Source organism: Chiloscyllium plagiosum, chromosome 17 (assembly GCF_004010195.1).
Source record: "Chiloscyllium plagiosum isolate BGI_BamShark_2017 chromosome 17, ASM401019v2, whole genome shotgun sequence".
NCBI classification, from domain to species: domain Eukaryota; kingdom Metazoa; phylum Chordata; class Chondrichthyes; order Orectolobiformes; family Hemiscylliidae; genus Chiloscyllium; species Chiloscyllium plagiosum.
In genome coordinates, this window is record NC_057726.1 from 50,446,703 (window position 1) to 50,472,570 (window position 25,868).

The window sequence follows — 25,868 nt, forward strand, 5'->3', positions numbered from 1 at the left end:
AATGAAACTTTGGTGGCGGCGTGGAGATAGTAAACCAGGATGGAGCCACATTAATTCCAATGACACACAAGTTGGGAGAATCATCTCTGTAGCAGACAAAGGAATGACATGTTTGAATCGGGAAATTGTATCGAATTCCAGGAGACCGTTAACCCGCATGTTATTAAATAGTCAATGTGAAGTGGTAGGTAGGTCCAGCATTTGGTTCTGAGATTTCCCCCCACTTCCTCCGAGATAACCTGACCAACCCGAAGCGCTCCTGTGGACAGGGTGGGCCAGGCTGTGGAGGAGAGCAGTGTGGTTGCACTGCTTCATCACAAGGTTTTGGGAAGAAGACTAAGCTTCAGCCAGCACTCTGTGTCGGCTCTCTGTGTTGCCGACGTGTAACTCTGTGCACTGAGCTCACCTGGAGGGGCACTCCAACCAGCCGAGGCTTTCTGTTGATGGGTAGACTTTTTGCCCAGAGCTGATGGAAGCCGAGAGAGTGCGGGCTGCTGTCACTGAGCCTCGCAGCAGCGCGGGGTATTCGGGACCCCTGCCCCTTGGAGAAGCTGGGGGTGTAAGGGTCCCTTTAATAGGAACTCTTTGCCCTCTGGATTGAGTCGGTGTCCCAGCGCCTGCGCTCTGCACGGCTGGCGGTGCCTTTAAGGTGAAGTTGCTGATTTCGTCATTGCAGCCGATTGAGGGGAGGAAGGGAAAGAGGAAAGAGAGAGAGAGAAGGAAAGAAAGAAAGTAAAAAAGAAAGGAGAGAGAAGGAGAAGGGGTGCCGGCGCTAGGGCTGTCTGGAGTCTGGAGTCTGGAGTCTGGGGTCTGGGGTCTGGGGTCTGGACATCACGTCAAGGAGTCAGACAGACAGACACTGTGTGGAAGTTAGGCTGCAGCTCAGGGGCTGGACGGCAGGAGCCCAGGGTTAGGGGAGAGGGAGACACACACATACAGACAGAGACAGAGTGACAGGAGGAAGGGAGGGGGAGCTGAGCAGCCGCTGTCACTGAGCTGACAATCACAGAGCGCTCCAAAGCAAACAAAAGCTGCAAGTTGCTCGGAGGCTGACGATCCTCGGCGCCAGAGAGAGAGAGAGAGTATGGGATCCACCTGATCGCCTTCCGGAAAACCGGGCAGCCCTTCTCCCTCGCCGCTTTCCCAACGCCGGGAGGAAACTGCACGGAAACTGATCGGCGCCGCGTCCCTTTTCGGATCGCCCGGAGCGGAGTGCAGTCGGGGAGATGTCTGTGCCCGTGAGTAGCTGTGCCCATTTCAGCCAGTCCCTATCCCCGGCGCTGAGCTGCAGCCTCGCTGCCTGTTTGTAAAAGCTCTCACTCGGGTGAGAGTGCGGTGCTGTGTGTGGCGGTTGTTCGTAGGAGCTGGTTTATTTTGAATGGACACCGAGCCTGTACATTGCTGTGGCCGCCTGTGGGAGGGTGTGCAGGCCGGGCCCCCTAGCCAGCTACCTCCTGCTGTTAGCTGGAGCTCTGGGCACGGCCATTCCCCTCCTCCTAGAACAGACCCATGCCCCTGGACCGGTGGACGGGCAGGGGAGAGTGGGCATTTATTTCCTTGTGTACTTTACCCTGTACTTTGCAACTGTAAAAGAATCCAGATTTAGATTTTTTTTTCCGTGTAATTTTTCAAGCTGCTAAGTGTAGCATTTACTGGGGAAGCTTTTTTTTTCTGAATTGGAGGAATTGGTTAAATCTTGTTCGTTTGTTTACAAACGGACGACACTAGAATACAGATTGTCTGTCTGTTGATGTTCTGAGTGTGGCTTTTCTGCTCTTTGACCATCATTGCCACCTCTTCATCCCTCTCCCCTCCTCCACCCCCAACAACAGAGCAGAGCGACTTTCACCAGCAACTTTTCCCTTGAATACTGTCCATCGTTTCCCTGACATATTCCCAGTATCCCTCTACCCCTCTGTGTCTTTGGACACAGTCTGTTTTGTTAGAACACAGTGACAGGGTGAGGGGAAAATGTGCAAATCCAGGACTGTGGGACAAGCCATACAGAGAGATTTTTCATCATTCATTTCCATCAGGGCGTCACATCGGCTCCATTCCCTGGTTTGAAGGTTACCTATCGGAGTCCTGGTGTTTAAGCAATGTATTTTGGGATCTGGGTGTCACTGGAAAGGTCAACACTTATTGTTGATCCTTTGTTGCCCTTGAGAAGGCGGTGATGAGTTGTCTTCTGAGAATTGCTGCAGTCCAGTGGTAAAGATGGACTCATGATGCTGTTAATTGGAGAATTTCAGCTTGTTTTACTGGGCAAGGAGGAAGGAACAGGGGCTTCTTTCCAAGGTCAGTATAGTGAGTGACTTGAAGGGGTACTTGCAGGTTGTGCTATCCATGCTGCCCTTGTTCTTCTCAGTGGTGCTAGACATGATTACCTCCAGTTCAACAGCTTAAAATACAGTCACACTAGTGGAAAGAAACTTGTCTGGGCCCAACATGAAATTACCTTCCTGTTATTTAATAGACTAAAACTTAGGTCCATAGCTTGGAATGTGCACGTCATATGCTGCAATCCCAGATGCTATGAACCTAAGCTATAATTACAGTAAATAGATCAAAATGACCACTTGGATGGTTTCACTTTACTGTTTTCAGGCTGTGTCAGTACAAGGGCCGAATCAGATGTTTTATTAATGTTTGGGATCTCGTCTGTGCTGAGTTTAACATGGAACAGTGTGGTCGGTGTGCGCTGTGTAACAGGGTTGTGGCAGTACCTAAATGGGGTGCTCCCAGTGATTATACAGTGCCAAAGGGGACAGAATCTGATTCCTCAGATTCGAGTGGTTCCTTCGATTTCACTCGTTGGTGTTTAGATTGGTGCATCTTACTGAAACTGAAATCAAATGAAATTCAATAAACTGAGTGCTGATTTGAGTTAAAACCCAGTTTTTGCTGATGGTGTTTGTTGTCTCTGAGTAATGACTCAGCATCTCTGCCGTGAAAACGATACCTTTTGCGAGACTGCATGGAAGTGCAGTGCTGGCAAATTGCTGTGTACCAGTGTGACTTGTTTCACCGACACTGAGAGTATAAGTTAGTGTCGGTGACCATGGTTAGGACTCCCTAGTATTTTGTTAGGTCTCTAGTGTTTTATGAAAATTCGCTGACAGAAACAAATACCTTTGGGGGAAAATGGATAAAATGCAGTTGCAAGTAATCATACAGGGGTTTATTTTATACAAAAACAGCAACAGGAATTGAATAGGAATTGTTCAGTTCAGATAGTCTATCTGTTCCAATATTAGATAAGCTGCTTAATAAACTTTATTTGCTGGGGAGGCAGTGTGTAGTGGTAATGTCACTGGACTAGTAATCAAGAATGATCTAAGGACATGGATTTGAATCCCAACATGGTAGATGGTGAAATTTCAATTCAATTTTTAAAATCTGGAATGGAAAGCTAGCCTAATGATGACCAAGAAGTTATTGTCGATTGTAATAAAACCCCATCTTGTTTACTAATGTCCTTTCAGAGAAGGGATTTTATTGTCCCTACCTAGTCTGGCCTACGTGTGCCTCCAGATTCACAGCAGTGTGGTCTTCTTAACTACCCTTTGAAATGACCCTAGCAAGGCAGTTAGGGATTGGAAAAAAAACTGCTGGTCCAGCTTGAGGTGTCCATGTGCCATGAATGAGTTTAAAACAAAAACATCATAATACTTGTGAATTAGTAAATATTTCACTTTGCATTACCACATGAAACCTGATAACCTACTGAGTGAGTTTTAAGAAAAAGGTAGCGTAGGAGATGAGAATTCTCTTAGACAGCAAGTTGTTATGATCTGAATTCAGTGCGTGAAGGGATGGGTGGAAGCAGATTCACGAGCAACTTCCAAAAGGGAATTGGAATGTTTGAAAAGGAAATATTTGCTGTGCCTTGGGAAAGGAGCAGGTCTAATTGAATAGCTATACCAAAACTCCATCCTGGCCTGAATCACTGCCAGTACTGTCAGATTCTGGCACGTGGAAGCAGGAATATCAGGACACAACTGGATTGTCACTGTAATGTTCTAGACTGCAGCGAGGTGATCTTTTGGACTGTGTGCTGTGATGCAATCCTGTGCGCAAACTAACTTCAGACTATGAACTTCTGTATGTTTCAAAAAGGCAATATCAGGATTTTAATTGCTGGAAGAATAATGTTCAGTTTTTAAAACTGTCTAACACTAAATGAAAATTTCAAATTATAACTTCAAAGATATGTAATATAGGAGCTGACAAATGGCTAATTTGTTCAGGGCACTGCAACGTGAAACTATGTCCTACTTGATTTCAAGTTGATCTGTGTCCTTCATTAGCTTCGTTAGCTGACTTCATTATCTGACTTCAGACATGCAGCAGCATTCTTTCTCAGTTTATTTACGGGATGTGAGGATGGCTGGCTGGGCTGTCATTTTTGTTGCCTATTCTTAAGTTGCTCTTGAGAAGGTGGTGGTGAGGTTCTTTCTTGAGTCCTTGGGGTGTGAGTAAACCCACAGTGCTGTTATGGAGGGATCGTCAGGATTTTGTTCCAACAACAATAAAAGAACAGCAATACGGTTGTAGGCCAGGATGGTGTAAGACATGATGGAAAGCTGACAGGTGGTAATGCATTGACCTTCAGGGTGCTGGACGCCATGGGTTTGGAAGGAGCCTTGGTGAGTTACCAGTGTACCTTGTAGATGGTGCTCGCTGCTACAAATGTGCATGGTTGGTGGGCAAATGAGTGTTGAATGTTAGATGGGATGCCAGTCAAACGGGGCTGCTTTGTCCTGGATTGTGTAGAGCGACTCACGTGCTTTTAGACTTGCATTTATCCAGGCAAGTAGGGAGTATTCCATCACGTGCTTAACTTATACCTTGCAGATAGTGAACAGGCTTTGGGGAGTCAGAAGGTGAGTTACTCGCTGCAGAGCCCCTAGCCTCTGATCTCTTGTTGTAGCCATAGCATTAATTAAGGCGAGTCCAATTCACTTTCTGATCAATGGGAACCCCCAGGTAATGGAAGTCAACCAGCCAGTGTTCCTGCTTTGAATCAATATCTTCAAAGAGGATGTGGAAGGACATTGTGAGTAAGATAAATGCCTTGTATTCACAGAATGATTTTCTCATTATCTGAATGTCACAATGTGGCAACTAATTAAGTACTTCTGAAAAGTAGTCTCAGTTGTTTTGAAGAAAAAGCAACTGTTAATTTGTGAGCTGTCATAAACAGCAGTGCAGTAATGACCAGTAAATCTGATTTGTACTTTACTATTGGGATAAATATTGACTAGGTCTTTGGGCAAGTACTTCTGCTTTTCTTTGGATAGTGTGCTGGGATATTTTACACCCAGCCAAGATAGCAGGAGGGACCTTGATTTAACATGTCATCAGAAACTGGTACTTCTGACAATGCACCACTCGCTAAGTACTGAACTGGATTGGCCACTTGGCCATGTGCAGGGAAACGGGGTATGTTTGGTCAGTTTTCTTTTGTGTGCAAGGAAACATGTGGGAGATACTTATAATGAGGAGAAAAAGGTGGTTCTATGATGCGATGCTCTTGATGATAAAGTAAGCTGTTGGTAAGCATAGTCACCTAGCAGTGGAACTGCATTTCTGTTGCGCTTTTCATAGTTAAGACATCCCAAAATGTTTCACAGCCAGTGAAATACTTTTGCAGTGTTGTCACGTTTTTCATCTGGGAAATGAGGCAGCCAGGTTGAGCACAGCGAAACTGCATAAATAACAATGAAATAAATGACTGGCTTAGCTGTTTAAGATAATGCAGGTAATATCTCTGGATTTGTAGTGGAGGTTGCACATAGCCAGTGTTTGTTTATACTGAAGCTGCTGTTCTCCTGGATCGATTACATTAAAGGTGAACAACACTGGATGAAGATATTTGGAAAACCTTTTTTCCAAATTGTTATGAGTAATAATTTTTCTATATCTCAACATTTATTTAGTCACAGCATATAGACTTGCAAAGGCTAGACTTGTGTTTTTTTTTTATGTTGAGTGATCAGTCAAAACCTTTGTGTGTTTTGTTGTGGTTACAGAACTCCCTGAAAAGAAATCTGTGATGATAACTAATAACATGAAACAAAATGTAAAAAAGTGATGCTGTGATAACAGATGAGAGAAAATACAGTACAGATCAAAGAATCCAGCTTTGCCAGATATGCCATCATTTTCATTCACACAAAGATCCAATCTTTTGTACTTAATAAGCCACTGATTTACTGTGGCCCACTGGTTTAGGAGCATGTGCACTTCACAATTCAAAATGCTGGCTTTCTATCTGTTTCCATTATTAGACCTGGATAACTGTCAGATCCCATCTCTCCAATGTTGTCCCTGTATATATTGCTTGACCTGTTACAGAATCATATAATCAGCTCACACCGCTCCTCGGGTTCCTTCGTACTTTATTGTATTTCAGTGTAATCTCCTGAGCCTGTGACATTACATATTGGATTAAAAAAATCAGGCATTGGTGTATTCTTTTACTAATGTCATTATAGGTATGCAGAATAGGGTAAAATCACCCGTGAAGTTGGTTATCGATATTCAAAGGTTATGTTTTGTACTGGAGAAATATCTGTATGAATCCTTTTGGAATCAAATCAGTGTTGTTTTGCTGCAGAGTCCCTGTGCGCCCTGTTAGAAAACCAACCGATGCCCTTTAAGTTGGCTGTACAAAATGCAGGTAGATATTTTGGAAGTTTCCATTACAGGCTAAATATTAGAGCTGTGACTTCAAATGATTTTCAGTTGCCCAAGCAATAAACATTCTTCAGTGAAACCCCCAATTAGAAATATTAATATGCTGTGAGTGTCAAATATTACTGATCGCAGTGCGGTTTCAAATTCAATCTCTTTGCTGATTTCCTTTAATCATGGCAATGCCTTGATTTCTGTTCAGTGCAAGTCCCTTTGAATGTCTGTCACCAGATGATAGTTCTGAGGCAGAATCACGCTCATTGCGAATGGTTTGTGATTTGTTATTAGCTATGGATGAATAGCTTGATCCTTCTCTTATTACTGGGTGGCATTTAGTGATTTATTAAACCCCTAGTCCTAAACTGAGATCTTGTCTCGGGTGGATTCTGGCCTTTGGTGAATGTATTTTACGTGCTTATTTTTCTTAATTATGGGGATAACTATTATATGTTTTCATTATTTTTCTCGAATAAGTTATAAGAAAGAAATTGCAGGCTTTTGCAGCTTTAGAGAATATAAGCCAGCACTCCATGTATTTATTTAGCAATTGAAACCTGCTGCAGTTTACAATTACTTATGAGTCATTAATTGTTTTGTATCACATACTGTGCTCTGATTCCACATAGATAAAACAATGCCAACAATTTCTGTGTGCGTGTGATTGCTTTCAGCAAATTGAGCTCTTATCAGCTCCTTTTTTTTAATATTACGCTAAATCATTGACTTTTTCCATTTCTGAAGAACGGTCATTATCCTCTCTCTAGAGATCATGCCTGAGCTGCTGAATGTTCCTCATACTTTCTGCTTTTTCAAATTTCAAATTTCTGGCATCCAGGGTCTTTTGCTTCTGCCCTTTTTTAAAAAATAATTACAGTTGTCTCTGCACTAATGCAACTTTCATGGTTTCTGGGCATAGTGGAAGAGCCACCTTGAGATTTTTTCCAAAAATTGTCATTTATTACGTGTCGCACCCCTCGCTCCAAAAGATGGCATTTTGCTTTAGTAAGACACTGTTTTTCGAGTTAATTATCTACAGCCCACTGTATTGAAATTTGCTTCGTGGGCGATCACATTTTTCGGCCAGGCACTTAAAGCTTCGATGCACCATGTCTATCTAAATGCTGTGACGTTGTTGCTGTCACCAGGGGCTAGCTTTGCGGCTCTATCCTAAAAATACCAACCACCGAGTCCTTTGGAGTGATGATTCTATGAACCTTGTGGATTAATTGTTAACTGATTGGATCTGTTCTGTTAATGACGTGATGCTGGTTTTCCAGATTGTCACTTGCCCTGAATTTGAATGTGGTGTCCCACATATTGATCGACAGCTGTCTCAAAAGTTGAAGACTTCTCAATCTGAATGGCCTCCTCCTCTACCTATATTCCTATGATCTCACTCAATGCAATTAAAGAGATTGGTATTTCTGTCTGTCTCTGATTTCCCTCCATCTTTTTGCAAATGCTTTTATCTTCACATAGCAGCCATTCCCCTCTGACTACCCATTGATTTCTTTGGTTTTCCTTGAAAGAGTCCCAGTCCTGTGGAGTGTGGCATAATTACGTCAAGGCTGACAAAAACAATGTGAGCAACACAGCTCATTCTAACCTGGGTCAAAAAGTGCAGTGCTGGAAAAGCACAGCCGGTCAGGCAGCATCCGAGCATAAGCTCTTCATCAGAAATGTCATTCCTGATGAGCTAATGCTCGAAATGTCGACTCTCCTGCTCCTCGGGTGCTGCCTGATCCGTTGTGCTTTTCCAACACCACACTCTGACTCTGACTCTGATCTCCAGCAATCTGCAGTCCTCTCTTTTTCTCCTCATTCTAACCCGGCAAATGTTTCCATTTTAATATCAGATGCAGATTGCACGTAGCTAACTTTTTTTTGGGGCTCCTGCTGTGGATTTGGCTGAAGACTATTCATTTGAAAAAGAAACAAACTTATGGATTCTGCTTTCATTTGCTATGTTGCAAAGGACAAAAACCCAAGGCAGGGTACACTGAACAAGTAGTTCATAATTCAAGCAAATGTTTTTTGTACTCCCATTTTGTATAAGTGTATCTAAAAACTTGAAGAAGGTCAGAAACTGCTGAGCAGTCAGACTTTAAGAATTCTTTTTATTATGTGAGGTAGGACAAGTTGGTAAAGCTGTGCTTTTAAAAAGATACATTGGATCGGTCACTTTATGAACAAAGGAATAGAGTATAAACGTGCAAAATCGTTGCACAAAGCCTCTAAATTTCTGGTTAGGCCCCTGCATCCGATCCTGGCCACCATGTTTTAGGAAAGGTGTCAGGATTTTAGAAGGAGACAATTTACTGAGATGGTGTGAAGGATGAGAACCTTCAAATTGTATGGAAAATGGGAATTATTCTCCTTTTTGAAGGAGAGATTTTATGGATGTTTCAAAATTATCAGGAGTGAATAGGGCAAAACCATTTTCCACTGGCAAGAGGGTTTATTACCTGAGGGTCAGATTTAAGGTAACCTAGTTTAAGTGCTGAGTGAGAGATGAGGTTGCAAAATGATATTATTTTTATGCAGGGAATTCATATTGTGTAAAAAGTACTGCTTGAAAAGAGTGATGGAAACATATTGAATCGTAGTATTTCAAAGAGAACTGAAAATACATTTGAAGATAAAACGTTTGTGATGGGGGTTAATTCAGAAACTGTTTCTCAGTCATTTTTTTTAAAATAAAGGGTCAAATACCTCATTTTGCACTGTCAAATTCATCATTTTATGATACAGTAAAAGATATCACCATTGAAATTTAATATTTGAATTAACTACTATAATGTGAACTGAAATAAATCGCAGAGAGAGATTGATGTATTTTCCACTTCTTTCAATTGCTGCCAATTGATATGATTCCAGCTATTGGGAATACTGGACAAGTCAGATCCCAGAGTGTGACCTAGCTTGATGGATTGTAAGTTTAATTTTTGCAGTTGGTTATTTTGCTTGTTCATAATGGAAATTTATTCAAATCAGGCTGTAAATATTCTTTAATGAAGGAACTCCAGATTTATTGCACAAATGAAAACAACAAAGCTGTGTAAATGACTGACTGCTTATTAAGCTCTTAATATAAACAGCAAAACAAAGTTTCAACCCGCTTCCCAGCAAAATCCATTACTCACTCAATCCCAGATGAATATCATTCCTGTCTTTACTCTTTTTAATTTCCCCTTTTACTGATTTCTTTCTTTCTTAGACTGCTGAAACTGTTTATGACTTCTTTCCAGTTTGGCTGATGAGACAGGTGTGATACCTAAACCCCTTTGCAATTCTAACAGCTTAAAAATATCTATACAAAGTCTCTCAGCTGGGAGACTTCATGATCTAAAACCTGATGGGTTAAAAACTGTTTGCCTAAGCTGAACTCCTGATTCTTCTGAACTGAAGTCAAAATTAATGGCCCTGGTCTGTTTTTTTTAATCCTGTCTATTGTAAACACGGCAATATAAACATTCCATCAGTTAACCCTTGAGTATCCTGGTAGGCACTTCACTGAATTACATGCCTTCTTGGTGATGATGTACTTAGATTACTGCTCGAAATTATTTTCTGACCCTTTCAAATAAAATTATGCTTCATGACATTGAAACCAAAATCCATCTGCCTCTATTTTAAGCATCCAAATTCCAAAAATGCAAATCATGGTAACATGTTTAACTCAATTAACATTATTTCTGGTTGGACCTCTTTCCCCCTTTCTGTTTTATGAAGTGGAAAAGCGTTCTTGATTAAAACAATGAAACGTTTTGCCAAATTGCTGAATTGTTTTCAGGCAGAACGTATTAATGACTTACATAGTATGGTTACAGGATTTCTTTTTCCTGTATCCTTTGGAAGGGAATGGAGAGAAATAAAGCCAGATTTTTGGGTCCTAAATGATCTTTTTTGATCCTTGACCTCTTCCTTGATTTCCTGTTAGCTGTTGCCAATCTGCAAAGGTCGCAGAGTGACCAAGTAATTTTCCAGTGGTTATTTGTTCACTTGATATAATTTGAACTGATTTTTCTTTTGATAGAGTCAGTGACTGAAGTTGACATTTAAGAGAGAAAATAGAATCAATGTAAAGTTCTATGTGATTCTATATGGAGGGGTGCCCAGCAGTTTTAGTTTGACATTGTGGATGGTAACGAGCTTTTATTCTTTTGAAACTGATGTCGGAAAGTATGTGCTGCAATTTGCCTGGGAATGTATTGAGATTTTATTTCTGTATAAAGTGAGAGGGGCATCAGCACGCTAGCTACTGCCGACAAGCAGCCTGTCGAACAATGGCAAGTATTGGAAACCAAGCTGAGGGTTCTCAAGATGCAGTTTAACATGTGTTCTGTATTAAAGTATCTTGAAAGAGCTGTTCTTTATTCTGCTGTGGAAGATGCGGCCCTTAAGTTGCAATCTGTTTGCTGGTTACTGCACGCAGGGGCTGCTGCCTCTGCTGTTTGTTCCACTCATTAAACTTTTTTAAGTCAACACTTGCAGAAATTGGGAAAACAGGGGCTGTAACACGTCCACCTACTTCTTCACACACAGTAGAGGAAAATCTGTTCCTGCAAGCAACTAATTCAGTGACTCTGGTGCTAACACATTATCCCATTAAGTTGATTTGGAAGACTTTTTTTAAAAATATGAATAAAGTAGCAATGTCCATGCATATCTGAATTAAGGTTCTTTCCTACAGGAAGGTAAAGACTGAGATGTTTTCTGATATAAGACCATGAGACATAGAAGTGGAAGCAAGGCCATTCGGCCCATCGAATCCACTCTGCCATTCAATCATGGGTGGGCATTTCAACGCCACTTACCCATACTCTCCCCGTAGCCCTTAATTCCTTGCGAGAAGAATAATTTATCAATCACTGCCTTGAAGACATTTAATGTCCCGGCCTCCACTGCGCTCCGTGGCAATGAATTCCACAGGCTAACCACTCTCTGGCTGATGAAATGTCTCCTCATTTCTGTTCTAAATTAAACCCCTCTAATTCTAGGGCTGTGCCCACTGGTCCTAGTATCCCCGCCTAACGGAAACAATTTCCCAGTGTCCACCCTTTCTAAGCCATGCATTATCTTCTCAGTTTCTATTAGATCTCCGCTCAACCTTCTAAACTCGAATGAATACAATCCCAGGATCCTCAGCCATTCACCATATGTTAGGGCTACCATTCTCGGGATATCGGTTGATAAAATGATGAAATGGTTCAATTATGTAAGCATAGAGGAAATATGTGTGGTATGGCTGCATAGTCAAAATCAGGTTCTGCAGCTGCTGTTTTGGCCTGAGCTGGTTGTTTTTGGTACTGTGGGTTTATCATTGCCTCCAGTCACAGGGGCAGGACACAGAGATAGGCCCAAAACTGCTGCAGCCACAATGGGAATTGAACCCAGGGCTGTTGGTGGGAGTTCTTCTGAACCAACTGAAAAACAACTGGAAAAGGCTTCTCAACCACTGAGGCATCACTGTTCAGTGACAACATAACCCCAGCTCCAGACTGAGTCTGAGTCTGAATGTAAGTGTAAGTCCATGAGAAAGAAGTGGCACATTTCAAATGGGGGAATGAAGATAGGACGGAAACTCCGAGAATCGGGTTGTGCAGGAAGTGCTGGTAAAATGATAGTCAACGAGACATGAGACCCATTAATCTACTGATGTTAAAATGAAACAACACTAAATGTGAGGATTTATTGCACCAATGTAAGTTGAATGATATAACACTAATTGTGTTATAGACTAATTGTTGCAAATAATCTATCAATTAGACTAAAATAAACCCATAATCGAGAGATTCAGGAAGATTTTAGGAACTATAATCCTAAAGTCATCTCTACCTCTCAATCAATACTATATTAATCGCACATGTACTGGATTAATGCTTTAATATTACTGTATACGGGGAGGGCGGGGAGCAGAGGTTAGATGGGGGTGGAGGCAGTAGGTTGGGGGTTGGTGGGGAGAGTGGCATCAAACAAGAATTAGTAAAGGGAATGGACCTTACGGAAGGCAGAGAAGGGTGGGGAGGGGAAGATGTTCTTGGTGGTGAAGTCTAATTGCAGTTGGCAATTGTATTTGAGGATGATGTGTTGGATGCGGCGACTGATGGGATGGTAGGTGCGGACAAGCAGGACCCGTCTTTATTGTGTTTGGAGGGGGATTGTTTCGAGCATTGATTACTAGGGAGACACATTTTGACAAATTTGGAAAAAATGTGCTTTTCTTCCTGTCCAATTCTGTTGATGTGGGAAGTAGTTTAGTTGCTGTATAAGAATTTATCAGTTGTTGGACTGTGTAGTTGGACCTTGTTTGTATTTATCTTGTTTTTGTATATTCATTCCTATCAGCTGCAATCTGATTCCCTTCCTCCCTGTCAATGGCAATGTACATTACAGTGATCAACACCCATCACTGTCCTCTCAACTTCTTGGTGTGTTATAATTTGAACCGTATTCCTTTGTAATGTAATAAATACAGAAAGTGCTGGAGAAACTCCTCCGGTCTGGCAGCATCTGCAGAGAAATGTTTCTATCTGAACAGATACTGCCAGACCTGTTGCGATCCTCCAACACTTTTTCTGTTTATATTACAGACTTTATTCCTCTGTTATGTGCAATGTTCATTTTTAAGACATCCTGAAAGTTAGCAGATTTCTTGCCATTTGGTTCCTTTCTTGCCAACCGGCGCATCTATTTGTTTTGCTCTCAGAATTGGCATCACTAGCTTTGTTTTATTGACTGGAGTTCCAACATTGGCTGGGCAGTTAGTCACAATACTGGAGAACTGACAGTGTCTAAGGGATTGTACCTTACCCTGAGTCTGCAACTTCAGGGAAGGATGGGGGAGGGACATGACAAACTACAGGGCAAGAGAAGGGATGGGATGAGGCATTGACCAGTCAAATTAAAGGAAATGGTAGAGTAATGTTGCAGTGCATGCAGTTGTATTGGAACTTTGGATTTACATATTATGCTAATAAGTTGAATTGTCCTCTTTTCCTCTCTCCTCTCCTCTCCTCTTTCTCACCTCTTTCTCTCCTCTCTCCTCTCTCCCCTCTCCCCCTCTCCCCTCTCATGATTCGAGCAGGTCCCTAGATCCTGCTGATGTAAGGATCCCTCGATTGTGTTGGTACAGTGGGATTATCCCACTCAGCTATTATCCATTGACATTCCATGATTAATGTAGCTACAAATCTGCAGTAAGGTGGTGATGAAGATGAGAAATGACAGTGGAATTTTCCTTGTGCCTGTTTGCACAGCAAGGTAGCAAAGCCACTTGAGCACTTCTCCTGTTAAACTGGTTGTAATAAGGTAAGTCAACACAGGCCGGGAATTGGATGTAATCTAACCTGATCTTCTTCAATTGGTGAACTTTTTGAGCAGTTAGGAAGATCGTTGTTAATCACATTCTGTGATGTGATTATTGATTTTCTATGAAGATATGTTATTGTGTCTAAATACATTTTCTAATGTAAAGCTTCAATGTGACACAGTGGCTCAGTGGTTAGCACTGCTGCCTCACAGCACCAAGGTCCCAGGTTTGATTTCAACCTCTGGCGACTGTGTGGAGTTTGTACGTTCTCCCCGTGTCTGCGTGGGCTTCCTCCAGGTGTTCTGGTTTCCTCCCACAATCCAAAGATGTGCGGGTTAGGTGAATTGTCCATGTTAAATTGCCCATAGTGTTGGGTGCGTTAGTCAGAGGGAAATGGGTCTGGGTGGGTTACTCTGTGGAGGGTTGGTGTGGACTGGTTGGGCCAAAGGGCCTGTTTCCACACAGTGTAGGGAATCTAATCTAATCTAATTTGAAGCATCACAGAATGGAATGATATTTTTGGTGCGGTTGTTTACCGGTGACATTCGCACTTCATCCTACCAGCAGTTTCTTTGGGAGATTGATAAAGGAGCAGGATTGATAGTGAGTATTGGGATCTTTTCAGCCTCGACTATCCCATTCCAGCGAAGGGAGCTGAGACATGCCACATGCACATAGTCAGCAGGCAGAGGTAGTCAGCTGTGTCTGGGGACTTTGCCATTTGGCTCACCCACTGATCGAGTGGGACGGGATTGAAGAGGTCGTTAAGAAGGTAAAATGGGTGGGAGAGAGAGAGAGAGAGATTACAGCCTTCTGGTGAGTCAGCTCGGTTAGACTGTGCTGTTATTACGCTTGTGACCATAATGTGTGGTGAATGGGCAAAAAAGGTCCCTGCAAATATCCTTATTGCCCTCAGGCAAGGAAAGGAAATAGACACATTCACCATCTCTCACCCACCTGTACCACCAAGAAACACGTGTCGGGGGATATTGGGTGAGAACAAAGAAATATTGCATTTGTAGAACACCTTTTTACAAACTCTGGATGCCCCCAAAGTGCTTCTACAGCCAACCGAATCCTTTTTGAACTGTATACTCAGATTTCATTGAGGAGAAAGTGAGGTCTGCAGATGCTGGAGATCAGAGCTGAAAATGTGTTGCTGGAAAATCTTAGCCTGCTGGACCAACTTTCCTAATTCCTGAAGAAGGGCTAATGCCCGAAACGTCGATTCTCCTGTTCCCTGGATGCTGCCTGACCTGCTGCGCTTTTCCAGCAACACATTTTCTACTCCGATTTCATACCAAGAATGTGTCAGGCAACGTGCACACAGCAATGGCCCGATCAGCAGTTGTGATCACTGTTGCCTGTAAGCTGCATGACTGTGCAACCCCTTTGCACATTCCAACCAGCATGCAAATATCAATATGCAAATCTCAGCATGCAAATGGTAGCATGCAAACAATCAGCCCCAGTGGTCATTTGCCTTGCTTGGATTTCCAAGATCACAAAATTTGGAAAATGTTCACCTTTAGTCCTTCTGGTTCGCACACCATCCTTGATGCTCCAAAACATTGGAGGGAACATCGGATATGATGCTGGTTCAGGCATAAACATTGGACAGGAATTCCATGGTTTACTTTGATAGGCCTTGCTTTGATGCCTCCTCTTAAAGGCAGCACCTCTAACCATGCAGCACTCCCTCAGTACTGCAGTAGAGTGTCAGCCTTGATTATCTGCTTGAGATCACTGAAATGAGGTTTGAACCCACAGCCTCTGAGGTGAAGTGGTACCACTGAGCTACAGTTGACAAGATTTGACTCAGCAGCAGTGCCCACTATTGTTGATTAGGCTGTTGGCACTCGGTACCTAGTCTGCTGTATGAAGAAGGTTCATTCAATGAGTTGGTTATTGGGACCTGTGGGACCCCTCAATCTCTCTTTTTCAACAAAGACCCAAAACTTCCAACTTTGGAGCAGGGAAGTCACTGCTGAGTGGGAAGGACTGAAGCTGAAACCAATTTGTTTTGGTGCGCAAATGTTTCATTCGTGCATTTGGGCGTACAGCCAGGTGGGTGGACTCGGGTGGGGAGATGGAGGAGGAGTAGTTGCTGGAGTAACTGGAACTGAACAAAGGCGATACATTGTATTTTTGGTGCACAGGAGAGGGACATGGCTTTCATACTTGTGTTCGTAAATAGCTAGTCAGCAGTGTGGATATTATTATCCCTCGGTTTCAGCTGGACAGCTTGCAACAATTGAAAGGTATCATTTTGTGACAATGACTCCCTCTGAGGCAGTATGTAAAATACCCATTGCCTCAGGCCATAACACTCTGGGGGACATGTCCCCCAATGTAAACATGCAGTAAGATACCAATCAAACACCTAAAGATAGAGGAAAATCTTCGCTCTTAACTCCAAAAGCAAATGAAGTCACTACATCAAGCAAGTTAGGAGAGAAAGCATTCCTTGTTCTTTGGGTTACCTGGGCCAGATTCCAAAAACATCAACAGTCTGAACAAAAATACTTTTTTTAAAATGCAGCTAGCTCCACAGTACAATGTGTGCCTGTTTTTTTTTTATTTGGATGCTTTGGTGCCAGTTATTATATTTAGCAAGTCTGTTAAAGCTATGGTCCGATTACACACCATGTAAATTTGGCTGCCTTTCCACAGGCGAAGAACCCAGGAAAATACTGCTGGGGATATTAAATACTTCCCATGGTGCATTTCTTTGTTCATTGTATTATGTCAGGAGAGACATTGACATACTTCTATATTAACTACATCAACTTGTCTGTTAACTCAATTGAATGGAAAATCTTTTCATGGAAACACGTAGAACTTTACAGCGGACAAGCAAGCCACATGGCCCCACAGCTGTATTCCTTGTGTTTATGGCCCACACAATCCTCCACAATGTCTTAATCTATCAACACATCCTTCATAGGTTTGCCTGGCTTCCCTTATTTAACCTTGATGACGATTTGCATTTGCATGAGTATCTTTAACATTGTGACATTGCCCAAGAGGAATAGAATCAAACAAATGAAAACTAAATGAGCCAACAAAAAAGACATAAAGACAGTTAAATAAAAACTTGGTGGAAGAGCTGGTCTTTAAAGAGTATCTGAAAGGAACAGCTAGATTGGTTTAAGGAAGGATTTCCAATATTCAGAGCCTAGATAGGTGAGAACACTGTCATCTGTGGAGGGAGGCATTGAGCTAATTGTTACTTACTAATAACACCATGATAATTTGTAAATGTTTGTTTTTTCAATTGCTACAATGTATTGATGTGATGGCAGGTTTACTATTTATTGGATTGAATGCTCCAATGTCGTTTTACTTTGTAGTTGATGTCTGGAGATTAGGCATGAGATTAGGCTATGGAGCCAATTATAACCGAAGATGCAAAGCGTTTAACTGCAAATCATTCTCTGTCTGTCTCTCTCTGTCTCTCTCTCTCTCTCTCTGTCTCTCTCTCTCTGTCTCTCTCTCTCTCTCTGTCTCTCTCTCTCTGTGTCTCTCTCTCTCTGTCTCTCTGTGTCACTCTTTCTGTTAATTTGCTTTTCTTTCCAGTGTTCATATGTGACTGATGTTGCTTTGTATTTGTGAAGAGTCACAGAGCTATGGGTTAGGATCCCCCACAGGTGGTAATTTTATAATGCAGAAGTTGTTGATGGAGCTACAGAGGACGCCCACACAAACTGATAATTGAAGAATCTCCTGGACATTTATGACTTGATATTTATCGTTGGCTATTTAGAAATGAATCCATTGTAGAGTGCGTATATTTGCATGGGATTTATTGCTCACATCAAAAAGAAACTCAACCTTAGATAAGTGAAAAACGCTGCCTGAATTTAAGATCCCTTTAGTCCAATTGGGTACTGTGTTATTTGTTATTGTGGCTGTATCCTTTCAGACATCTTAGATACAGGTTGTTCTACTAATGCATGTGTTTCATTAATGCAAATTTGCTATAATGCGATTGACAAATTGGGGACACTGTTTCGACAGTGCAAACTTTCAAAGTGTATATTGGCTATAACACAAATCAGACCCCATTAGTTTAAATGGTGCTGCTACTACACCATTTTCTTATAACATGGGATTGCATGAGAATGGAACTATTGCGTTACAGCAGACCTGATTGTATTTCTAAAATGGTTATGATTTTCACAAAGAAATAGTAAAGAAATGAACATTTGCGTTTTTACAGAGCCATTCATCACTACAGGACAATCCAAAGTGCTTTGTACTCTTTGATATATAGTCAGTATTGAAACAAAGGAACTAGAGAAGCCAGTTTGAGCACAACAGTCCCCATAATCAGCAATGTGGTCATGACCAGGTAATCTGTTTAACTTGTTGCTTGAGGGAAAAATGTTGAGCAGGCACCTGATGTTCTCCTAATCTTGGAATACTGTCAGATATAAACCCAGCTGCAAGGGCATTTTAACATATAGAAACTTGTATCGATGTGACTATTATTTATGTGTACTGTCATCTTTAGCTGTGATGAAGGATTATGATATTGTTGTTTTGAAACTTTGGTTCAATCCATGTTTTGAGCTTTTTATATCTTTAAACTTGATTTGCATTTTGATATTGTGTGGTTTAAGAAGGGAAGGGCTTAGTTTTATACTTGGGTTCTCTGAGTGGTACCAGGGTATTTGGAAATGTAGTTACATGCATTTAATGAGCCCTTCTAACAAAAAAAATCCCTTGAGGTGAATAGTTCAGTGCCTTAGGAAAATGAAGACGGAGAAGAGGGGAAAACATTTTGGGCTTTGCCTCACAAACCAGATGTTCTATGACACAAAGGGGATAGAGACAGAAAGAGAATCGTCCAGAAATTAGGAGTGCGTAAGTATATTTTTGGGAGAACAAGTCTAAGGCAGGAAGAGGCTGTTAGCTTAGCAGTCTCTTAAAGCAGGATTTGAGTTGAAAAGAAGTCCTGAGTGGCTTATTATGTAAGGGAAAGCTCCGGAAATACAAGATGGCGAAAGAGGACTTTAAGGAGTCCATGTTAACAAAGAAATAAAGTTTGTTTGCAGTTTATTGGAGGGCCTCCTAATGAGACATTAACTCAAGAAGATAACATGAAGAGAATGCAGACATTTGCCTGAAAGAAATGAAATACAGCACTGTGAACTGAAGGAGGAACTTGCAAGCGGACATAGTGATCCTTCGCCAAAGTTTGAGTATCTTTTTAAGGTGTTTCTTGAGGGTGAAAGATTTGGAGCTTTTTTTAATGGTTTCTGTAATTAGATCATTTTGGATATTTCTTAAACAAGTACGTAAGTTAGCTTGCTGAGCTGGAAGATTTGTTTTCAGGTGTTATGTCACCATGACGAGGTAACATCATTAATGAGAGTCTCCGGTGGGATGTCCCGCCTCTCTAGTTATAGGTCTTAGTTTCTTAAGGTGGGTGCTGTCATTTCTGGTTCTTTTTTTCCAAGGGAAGGTAGATAGGAACTAAATTGATGTGTTTATTGATGGCATTCTAACCAGAACTCTATGCCTCTAAGAATTCTCTTGTGTGTCTTTGTTTCGCTTGTCCTAGGATGTGTGTGTTGTCCCAGCTAAAATGGTGATCCTCTTTGGCTGTATGTAGGGAAACTAGTGATAGTGGGTCATGTCTTTTGGTGGCCAGTTGTGTTCATGTATTCTAGTGGCAAGTTTCCTGCTAGTTTGTCTGACATAGTGTTTTTTTACAGTTCTTGTATAGTATCTTGTAAATGACATTAGATTTGCTGGTGGTATCGAATGGATTTTTTAGGTTCATTAGTCACTGTTAGGTAAGAAACAAACCCAAATAAGGAGACACAATACAACCAAAATCTATAGCCACACAACCTTACCTCAATGACATATATCAGAAATGACTTCCAGACTAGTCAGACCCCTTGGCATCATGGTAGCCCACAAATCTACCAACACACAAACAGTGACTAATGAACCTAAAGGATCCATTAGGTACCACCAGCAAATCTAATGTCATTTACAAGATACCATGTAAGAACTGTTTAAAAAGAAAATCAGACAAACTAGCAGGAAACTTGCCACCAGGATCCATGAACACCAACTAGCCACCAAAAGATGCCATTCACTATCACTAGTTTCCATACATACAGACAAAGAAGGACGCCACACATATGGGACTATGTATGGGACAACACACACATCCTAGGACAGGCAAGACAAAGACATGCACGAGAATTCTTTTGAGGAATGGCATTCTAACCAGAACTCCATCAATAAACACATTGATTTAGATCCTATCTACCTCCCCTTGAAAAAAAACAGAAATGACATCACCCACCTTAAGAAACCAAGACTTATAAATAGAGTGGCGGGACATAGCACCAGCGTTTCACCAGAGACTCTCCCTGATAATGTTACCTAGTCATGGTAACAAAACATCTGAAAACAAACCTTCAAGCTCAGTGAGCTAACTTACAGATTTATCATCAACCTGATCTACAAATCTTTTCAAAATCGCTAATTTCTTAAACAGTGTAAAATAGTTCTTTGTTCCATTTTGCGTGAAATAAACTTTGTGCTGCCAGTGTACTTGTGACAAAATAACAATGTGAATGTATTCAATGACTGCCATGATGATCAAGCAAATAGCATAAATAAAAGTTATGGTCTATCAAGCCAGATTTCACTCTGGGATCTGACATGTCTGTTATTTCCATCAGTTGGATTCATAACAGCAGGAATACTACATAGTCTTCTATGTAGTATTGTCTGAGATACTACATAGAAGACTATGACCTGGCACTGAAATCAAAACAGAAGTTGCAGAAGAGCAAAACTTTCTCTGTGCATGTTTGTGTATCTGTGCCTCATGTTTATATTACTTTGGCTGTAATAGCTTTGCCATACTACTAAGGTCTGATAAATTGTTTAGATGGTCTGACTATGAGATTATCACTTACTTTCAGGTAGGTATGTTGCCACCTCCCCAACTTATTTTGTAATATCATAGAATTGTCAAAGAGTATAGCATAGGATGAGGGTATTCAGCCCATGTAGCTTTCACCACTTTGTTCAAACAGCAATCCAATTAGTCATGCATCCCTGCCCATCCCCACCCCCACCATACTCTAGCCCCATACCCAGGCATGTATGACTCCTTCCAATATCAATTGTTTCTCTCTCTCCCTCTTATTGTAAGCAAGAAGAGAATTTGCATTAATCGCCCAAATATGGTAGATCCGCTTCGAGAGCACTTTTAGTTGCCATTGTGCATTTTCCCCTATTTGAGGCTGTTCAATGGTTCATTTTGACTTCAGTCTTTGTACTGCCCTGGATTCAGAATGTTAGTGTTGGAAGAACAGATGCATCAGCAAACTAATTCAACCTTCCTACTGCACGTTGGCCTGGTGCACGTTGCATTAAAACAGCAGCACATAAAGTAATAGCAACACCACCAGAATAGAGAAAGCATATTTGTATTATTTACAACTTTTGGATTTCAAGGTGAACAATTAAAATGGATCTTTCTGATGGACACGTTTATCTAACAACATTTATTTTGAACCTTTAGTACAGTAAAATGTTCCAAGGTGCTGAGCAGAATTGTAATCATAAAAATCGACACCGTGAAAGAGATCTTGGGGTGGGTGACTAAAGTCTTGGTCAAGGAGAGTCTCCGTAGAAGAGAGGGAGCTTTAGGAAGGGAATTGAAAATGGTCCTGGTCAGGTGCAGAATATCTGTGCAATGTGGTTGCCTGGGAATACGCTTTGAGAAAGCATTGCAAATTGTTTCAGTTTCTTACTGAAATTTAGATAGTGGGCCAAGGAAGTAAAGCTGAGTTTAAAAATAAATGGAAAGAAGAAGCCTTTTATTGTTCGAATACATTTGATTTTTGTTTAGTGAGTGCCCATTCCTTTTGATTCAAAATGCTTTGTAGCTGCATCCTGTTCAATTCAGACCACAGTACAGTACATTGCAGTACAAATCCAGTGAAGTGCCATGCTATTGTTGTTGCACTTTTCACATTGAACTCATTGGTGTGATTTCTGGAGTCTCTAGGCAACAGGCATATCTGACCTGGATTGCTTTTCTTTGAAAGCACTCAGTTCTGGATCCCTTCTTGACTGACTCGATTGCTCTGTCAATACTTTGGGCTCTAAGACAGTGGCAAGGTTTCAATGAAAAAGTGCTCGTCAAATACTTTACCCCACCAGCTGCTCAACAAATTACGTATCTTTTACTGAGCAAGTAAGATAATCACTTGTAATTGCGTTATTTTGAGAAAAATTATGATGCTTAGTTTTTCTGCTCTCTGAAAACAATAATGGAATGTAAACATTTATTTTTTTGGGTGTGTGGAGGTAGAGTCCCTTTGAAAATTATTGGTGTAAACTGAGTGCTATTGCTTGCTTCAGGATTTTACTCTAACCTCCAGGCCGAAGTTAATTTGGTTTTAACCTTGGTGGGGTGAAATCTTTTCAGGCTATTCAACCCCATTTCCATCTCCGTATCCATTCTTTTGCCCAGGCCATTTTTCCACCATGTAGCTAGCTGCACCTGCTGACTACTGGTTGCTTATAAAACCCTTGCCTTTGGCATCCAAAGCTCAGTTTATTCCAGCAGTGGCTAAGATAGACTTTTGCCATCTAAAATTGTGACTCTTTCTCTATTGCATAAAGTCCCATATCCCCATTGCCCTGTACTTGTAATCCAGTGTTTCTCCTGTCTGGGTGAATTGGCTTTAAGAGGGTGATCTCCTGAGAGAATCTCCCCAGACCCTTTTCCATTTTGCCACCTGTTTTCAGAAGTTGTTTAAATCCTTTCTCCTTGGCCATGCTTATGGCCTTTTCCCTAGCTTGCCTAATGAATGCTCACTGCTTTTCCTCCGCCTGAGCATGTTTAAAGGCATCTCTGTTATTGCTATTGCTGAGGTGGTGGCTACCTTGTGTCAAGCGGGACAAGAATGAATAAATAATGTCCTTATTAGCCTCTTTTTAAAAAAAAGTGTTTGAGAAGTGGATCCCTGTTAGCATTGAGTGAAACTCTATATATAATGAGCACCTTGGGGATTAAGTTCAGGCAGTCATTTTTGACAGGTGATTTCCAATGTGAATCATTGCAGTTAAAAACCATCAGCTCTCCATGACTCTGTAATGTCAGTAACAGGTGAACAGTTCAGCTATAACTTACACATGAAGGGATCTTAAGAGATATAAAAACCAAACCTATTAGAAATGCTACTGATGGACATTATTGTCAAATTCACATTGGGGATAAGTGTTAGTGGGCACACAACAGGAAGATGATCCTAAAGTCTGGGTTTCACCTGAATTTACTGCAACGTAAATCATTGTTTGCTAAAGGGAGATTGACAGCAGTTTTAGTTTGAATATAATCATTTACTTATTTTGACTAAAGTGCAATTAAAACATCTGTTCATCTTCCTGCATAAAATCAGCTGAGTGAGCGCGTGCGGTACAACTTCTTCATATTAACAGAGGTACCGTTTGCAAGCATTTTGATAAATTGCCTGTGTGTCTTCCTGGCGAGGCTTTTGTGGGCATCTGGCAGAGCTGCTTCCTGTAACACTCACTGTTGGCAAGGAACCTTGCTTGAGAGTGAATGGACACACACACACACGTATGGGGAAACATGGGCTTCCAAGAAACCCCCACCCACCCACTTTGACATCCCAACAGTGTCAATGTCTGGCCGTGTGACACCTCCGGTGCTTCTGTTCCACTCAGTTTTGTGCTGGTGCCAGGGTTCCAGGACAGCAATACTGATCCAGGTGCTGTTCCCTGTATCCATCAAGCTCTACTGGAGGCTGAATCAGAAGAGCTATCCGAGTGCCAAGGGTCTGATCTCTACTCTTCAGATCGATGAGAACCTAGATCCCAGCTGTGAGCTGAAGAATGGAACCTGCCTAAGTTTTGAATAGAGGCATGGGTTGATCTGTAGTAGCAGCATTACATGTCTTTCTTCACTGGGCCCAATATGTTAACTCTGCTTTCCCGCCACATTTGCAGCCAGGCCTGCTGAACTTCCCCAGCAATTTCAGATTTCTGGTTTGTTTTGTTTTATCCTGTTGTTTCCATGCTGTATTGTGTGGGCCAAGGGCTCAGTCTGTCGCCAATGAAAGACCCAGCCAGTATCATTGCTCCCAGCTGGTGGCATTTGCTGCCAGTGCTTTAGGAGGAGGTTGGATAAATAGCATCCTCTGTCTTTCTGCTGACAGTGGTAACTGTGTCATAATGTAAGGTTGAAAGGTTTAACTAAGTTTCTTCTACCATTTAGCATTTGGAATATCATGGCATCATTGTCAGGCTTGAATGATCTACAACTTCTTTAGGTTAGATGATGAACACATTAATATTTGGTATCAATTCCGACTTTAGGAGCCATCTGTTATTAAACAACTATTCCAATACTTGCACATTGACCAATAAAAATGTTTGCATACTCCAGTGGGGATGTGGACTATATTGAAGAAAGATTTGAGGTTTTCACACTGTCTGGTACATTGGGAGATCCCAAGTAGTCTAGTCACATTATAATATGGTAGTACTGGGACAAAGGAAAAACACAATGATACATCGATTTATCATGATTCAATGCATTGAACTGTGTGCACAATGGATTTCACACAATGACGGAGATACAAGTTCTCTTCCAGGATCATTATGTTGCCATCTTTGATTGTTTAATGATTCATGATCCAATGTAACATCATTAAAATGCTGACCACCACTGACGCTGACCAAATTTGTTTATTCCAGCCTTTAATAGTTGTAATATGTTTGTTTCTATGTTAACCAGTATTTTATTAATGGACCAAAGTGGACTGAATTGATAGATGTCAGTATTGATCCCTTATTAATTGTTCTACATTATTTCAAGCAACGATATTTTCAAAGGCCCAACAGCCATAAAAACGCTGTTTAGGATTCCTGATGAGATCACCTAGATTCCAACCTTGGTCTGAATTGATAACTCCACACACAATCTGTTGCCTGTGTCCTTGATACTTGGGGAAACTGGCCAGAGCCAGGGGGCTTGGGGGGGCAGAGGGGAAAGTACCAATTCTTGACTCCTTCTGTTGTATCAACAGGATCTGCACAGTGAAATAACTCCACCCAGGCCAGTATTCCATCACCAAATCATCCTTTATTTGCAGGTGGAGAGTACTTAACACTGGTCGAGCCCCATCAGAGCCAGCTCTCCAAGTGAACAGAATACCTGACACTCGTGTTCTTATCTGTTAGCCAGGACTCCCTGACTGTGGCTGTTAACCTGGTCCAATCAGGGAACTTGGGTTAAAATCACTACGCATGGTAACTGTCATGGAGGTGCCGGTATTCCACCTTCAGACCCTGGGCAGGCTGGTCAGGAGATCAATGTGCAGGGGTTAATATTAACTAGGGAGAAGGAAAGTAAATAGTTCAGTTTGTTTGTAGCCTGTACATCCAATCTATTATACAAAGTTCTGGCTGTAGGTTTGTTCGCTACAGCCTCAACCTGAGCTACAAATCTCAAAACTCGATAATACAAATGTAAACTAGCGTATTGCACTGTATTGTGCAGTCACTTTGCTTGCAGAATCTTTGAGCGGGGATAAGAGATCTGCTGTCACTAACTGATTATCTGGGTCCACAGCGTCACTGTGGGTGGGGTCAGTGTAATATATCCCTACCTATCAGAGGAGGTTCGTGACCAGAACCATTGAGTTATGTTCATGACCTAGAAGCACCAAACATCTCCAACTAGAAGCAATTCTGCAACGCGCTGAGTGCTGGACGATGAGTGCAAACATATTTTAGCTGCATAGACAGTGATGTGGAAAATATGCTGCAGCCTTGCAGTCAC

The 25,868-nt window shown here is 41.6% G+C and overlaps 1 protein-coding gene across 1 annotated transcript in view; it reads left to right on the plus strand.

Moving 5' to 3' along the window:
- Positions 1–299: 299 nt before the first annotated feature.
- bcar1 (BCAR1 scaffold protein, Cas family member) overlaps positions 300–25,868 on the plus strand; it is a 243,966-nt gene continuing 218,397 nt past the window's right edge. The window contains exon 1 of the mRNA XM_043707042.1: positions 300–1,238. Within this exon, the coding sequence (XP_043562977.1) occupies positions 1,227–1,238 (12 nt within the window). The 5' untranslated portion in view covers positions 300–1,226. The remainder of the gene's footprint in view (positions 1,239–25,868) is intronic.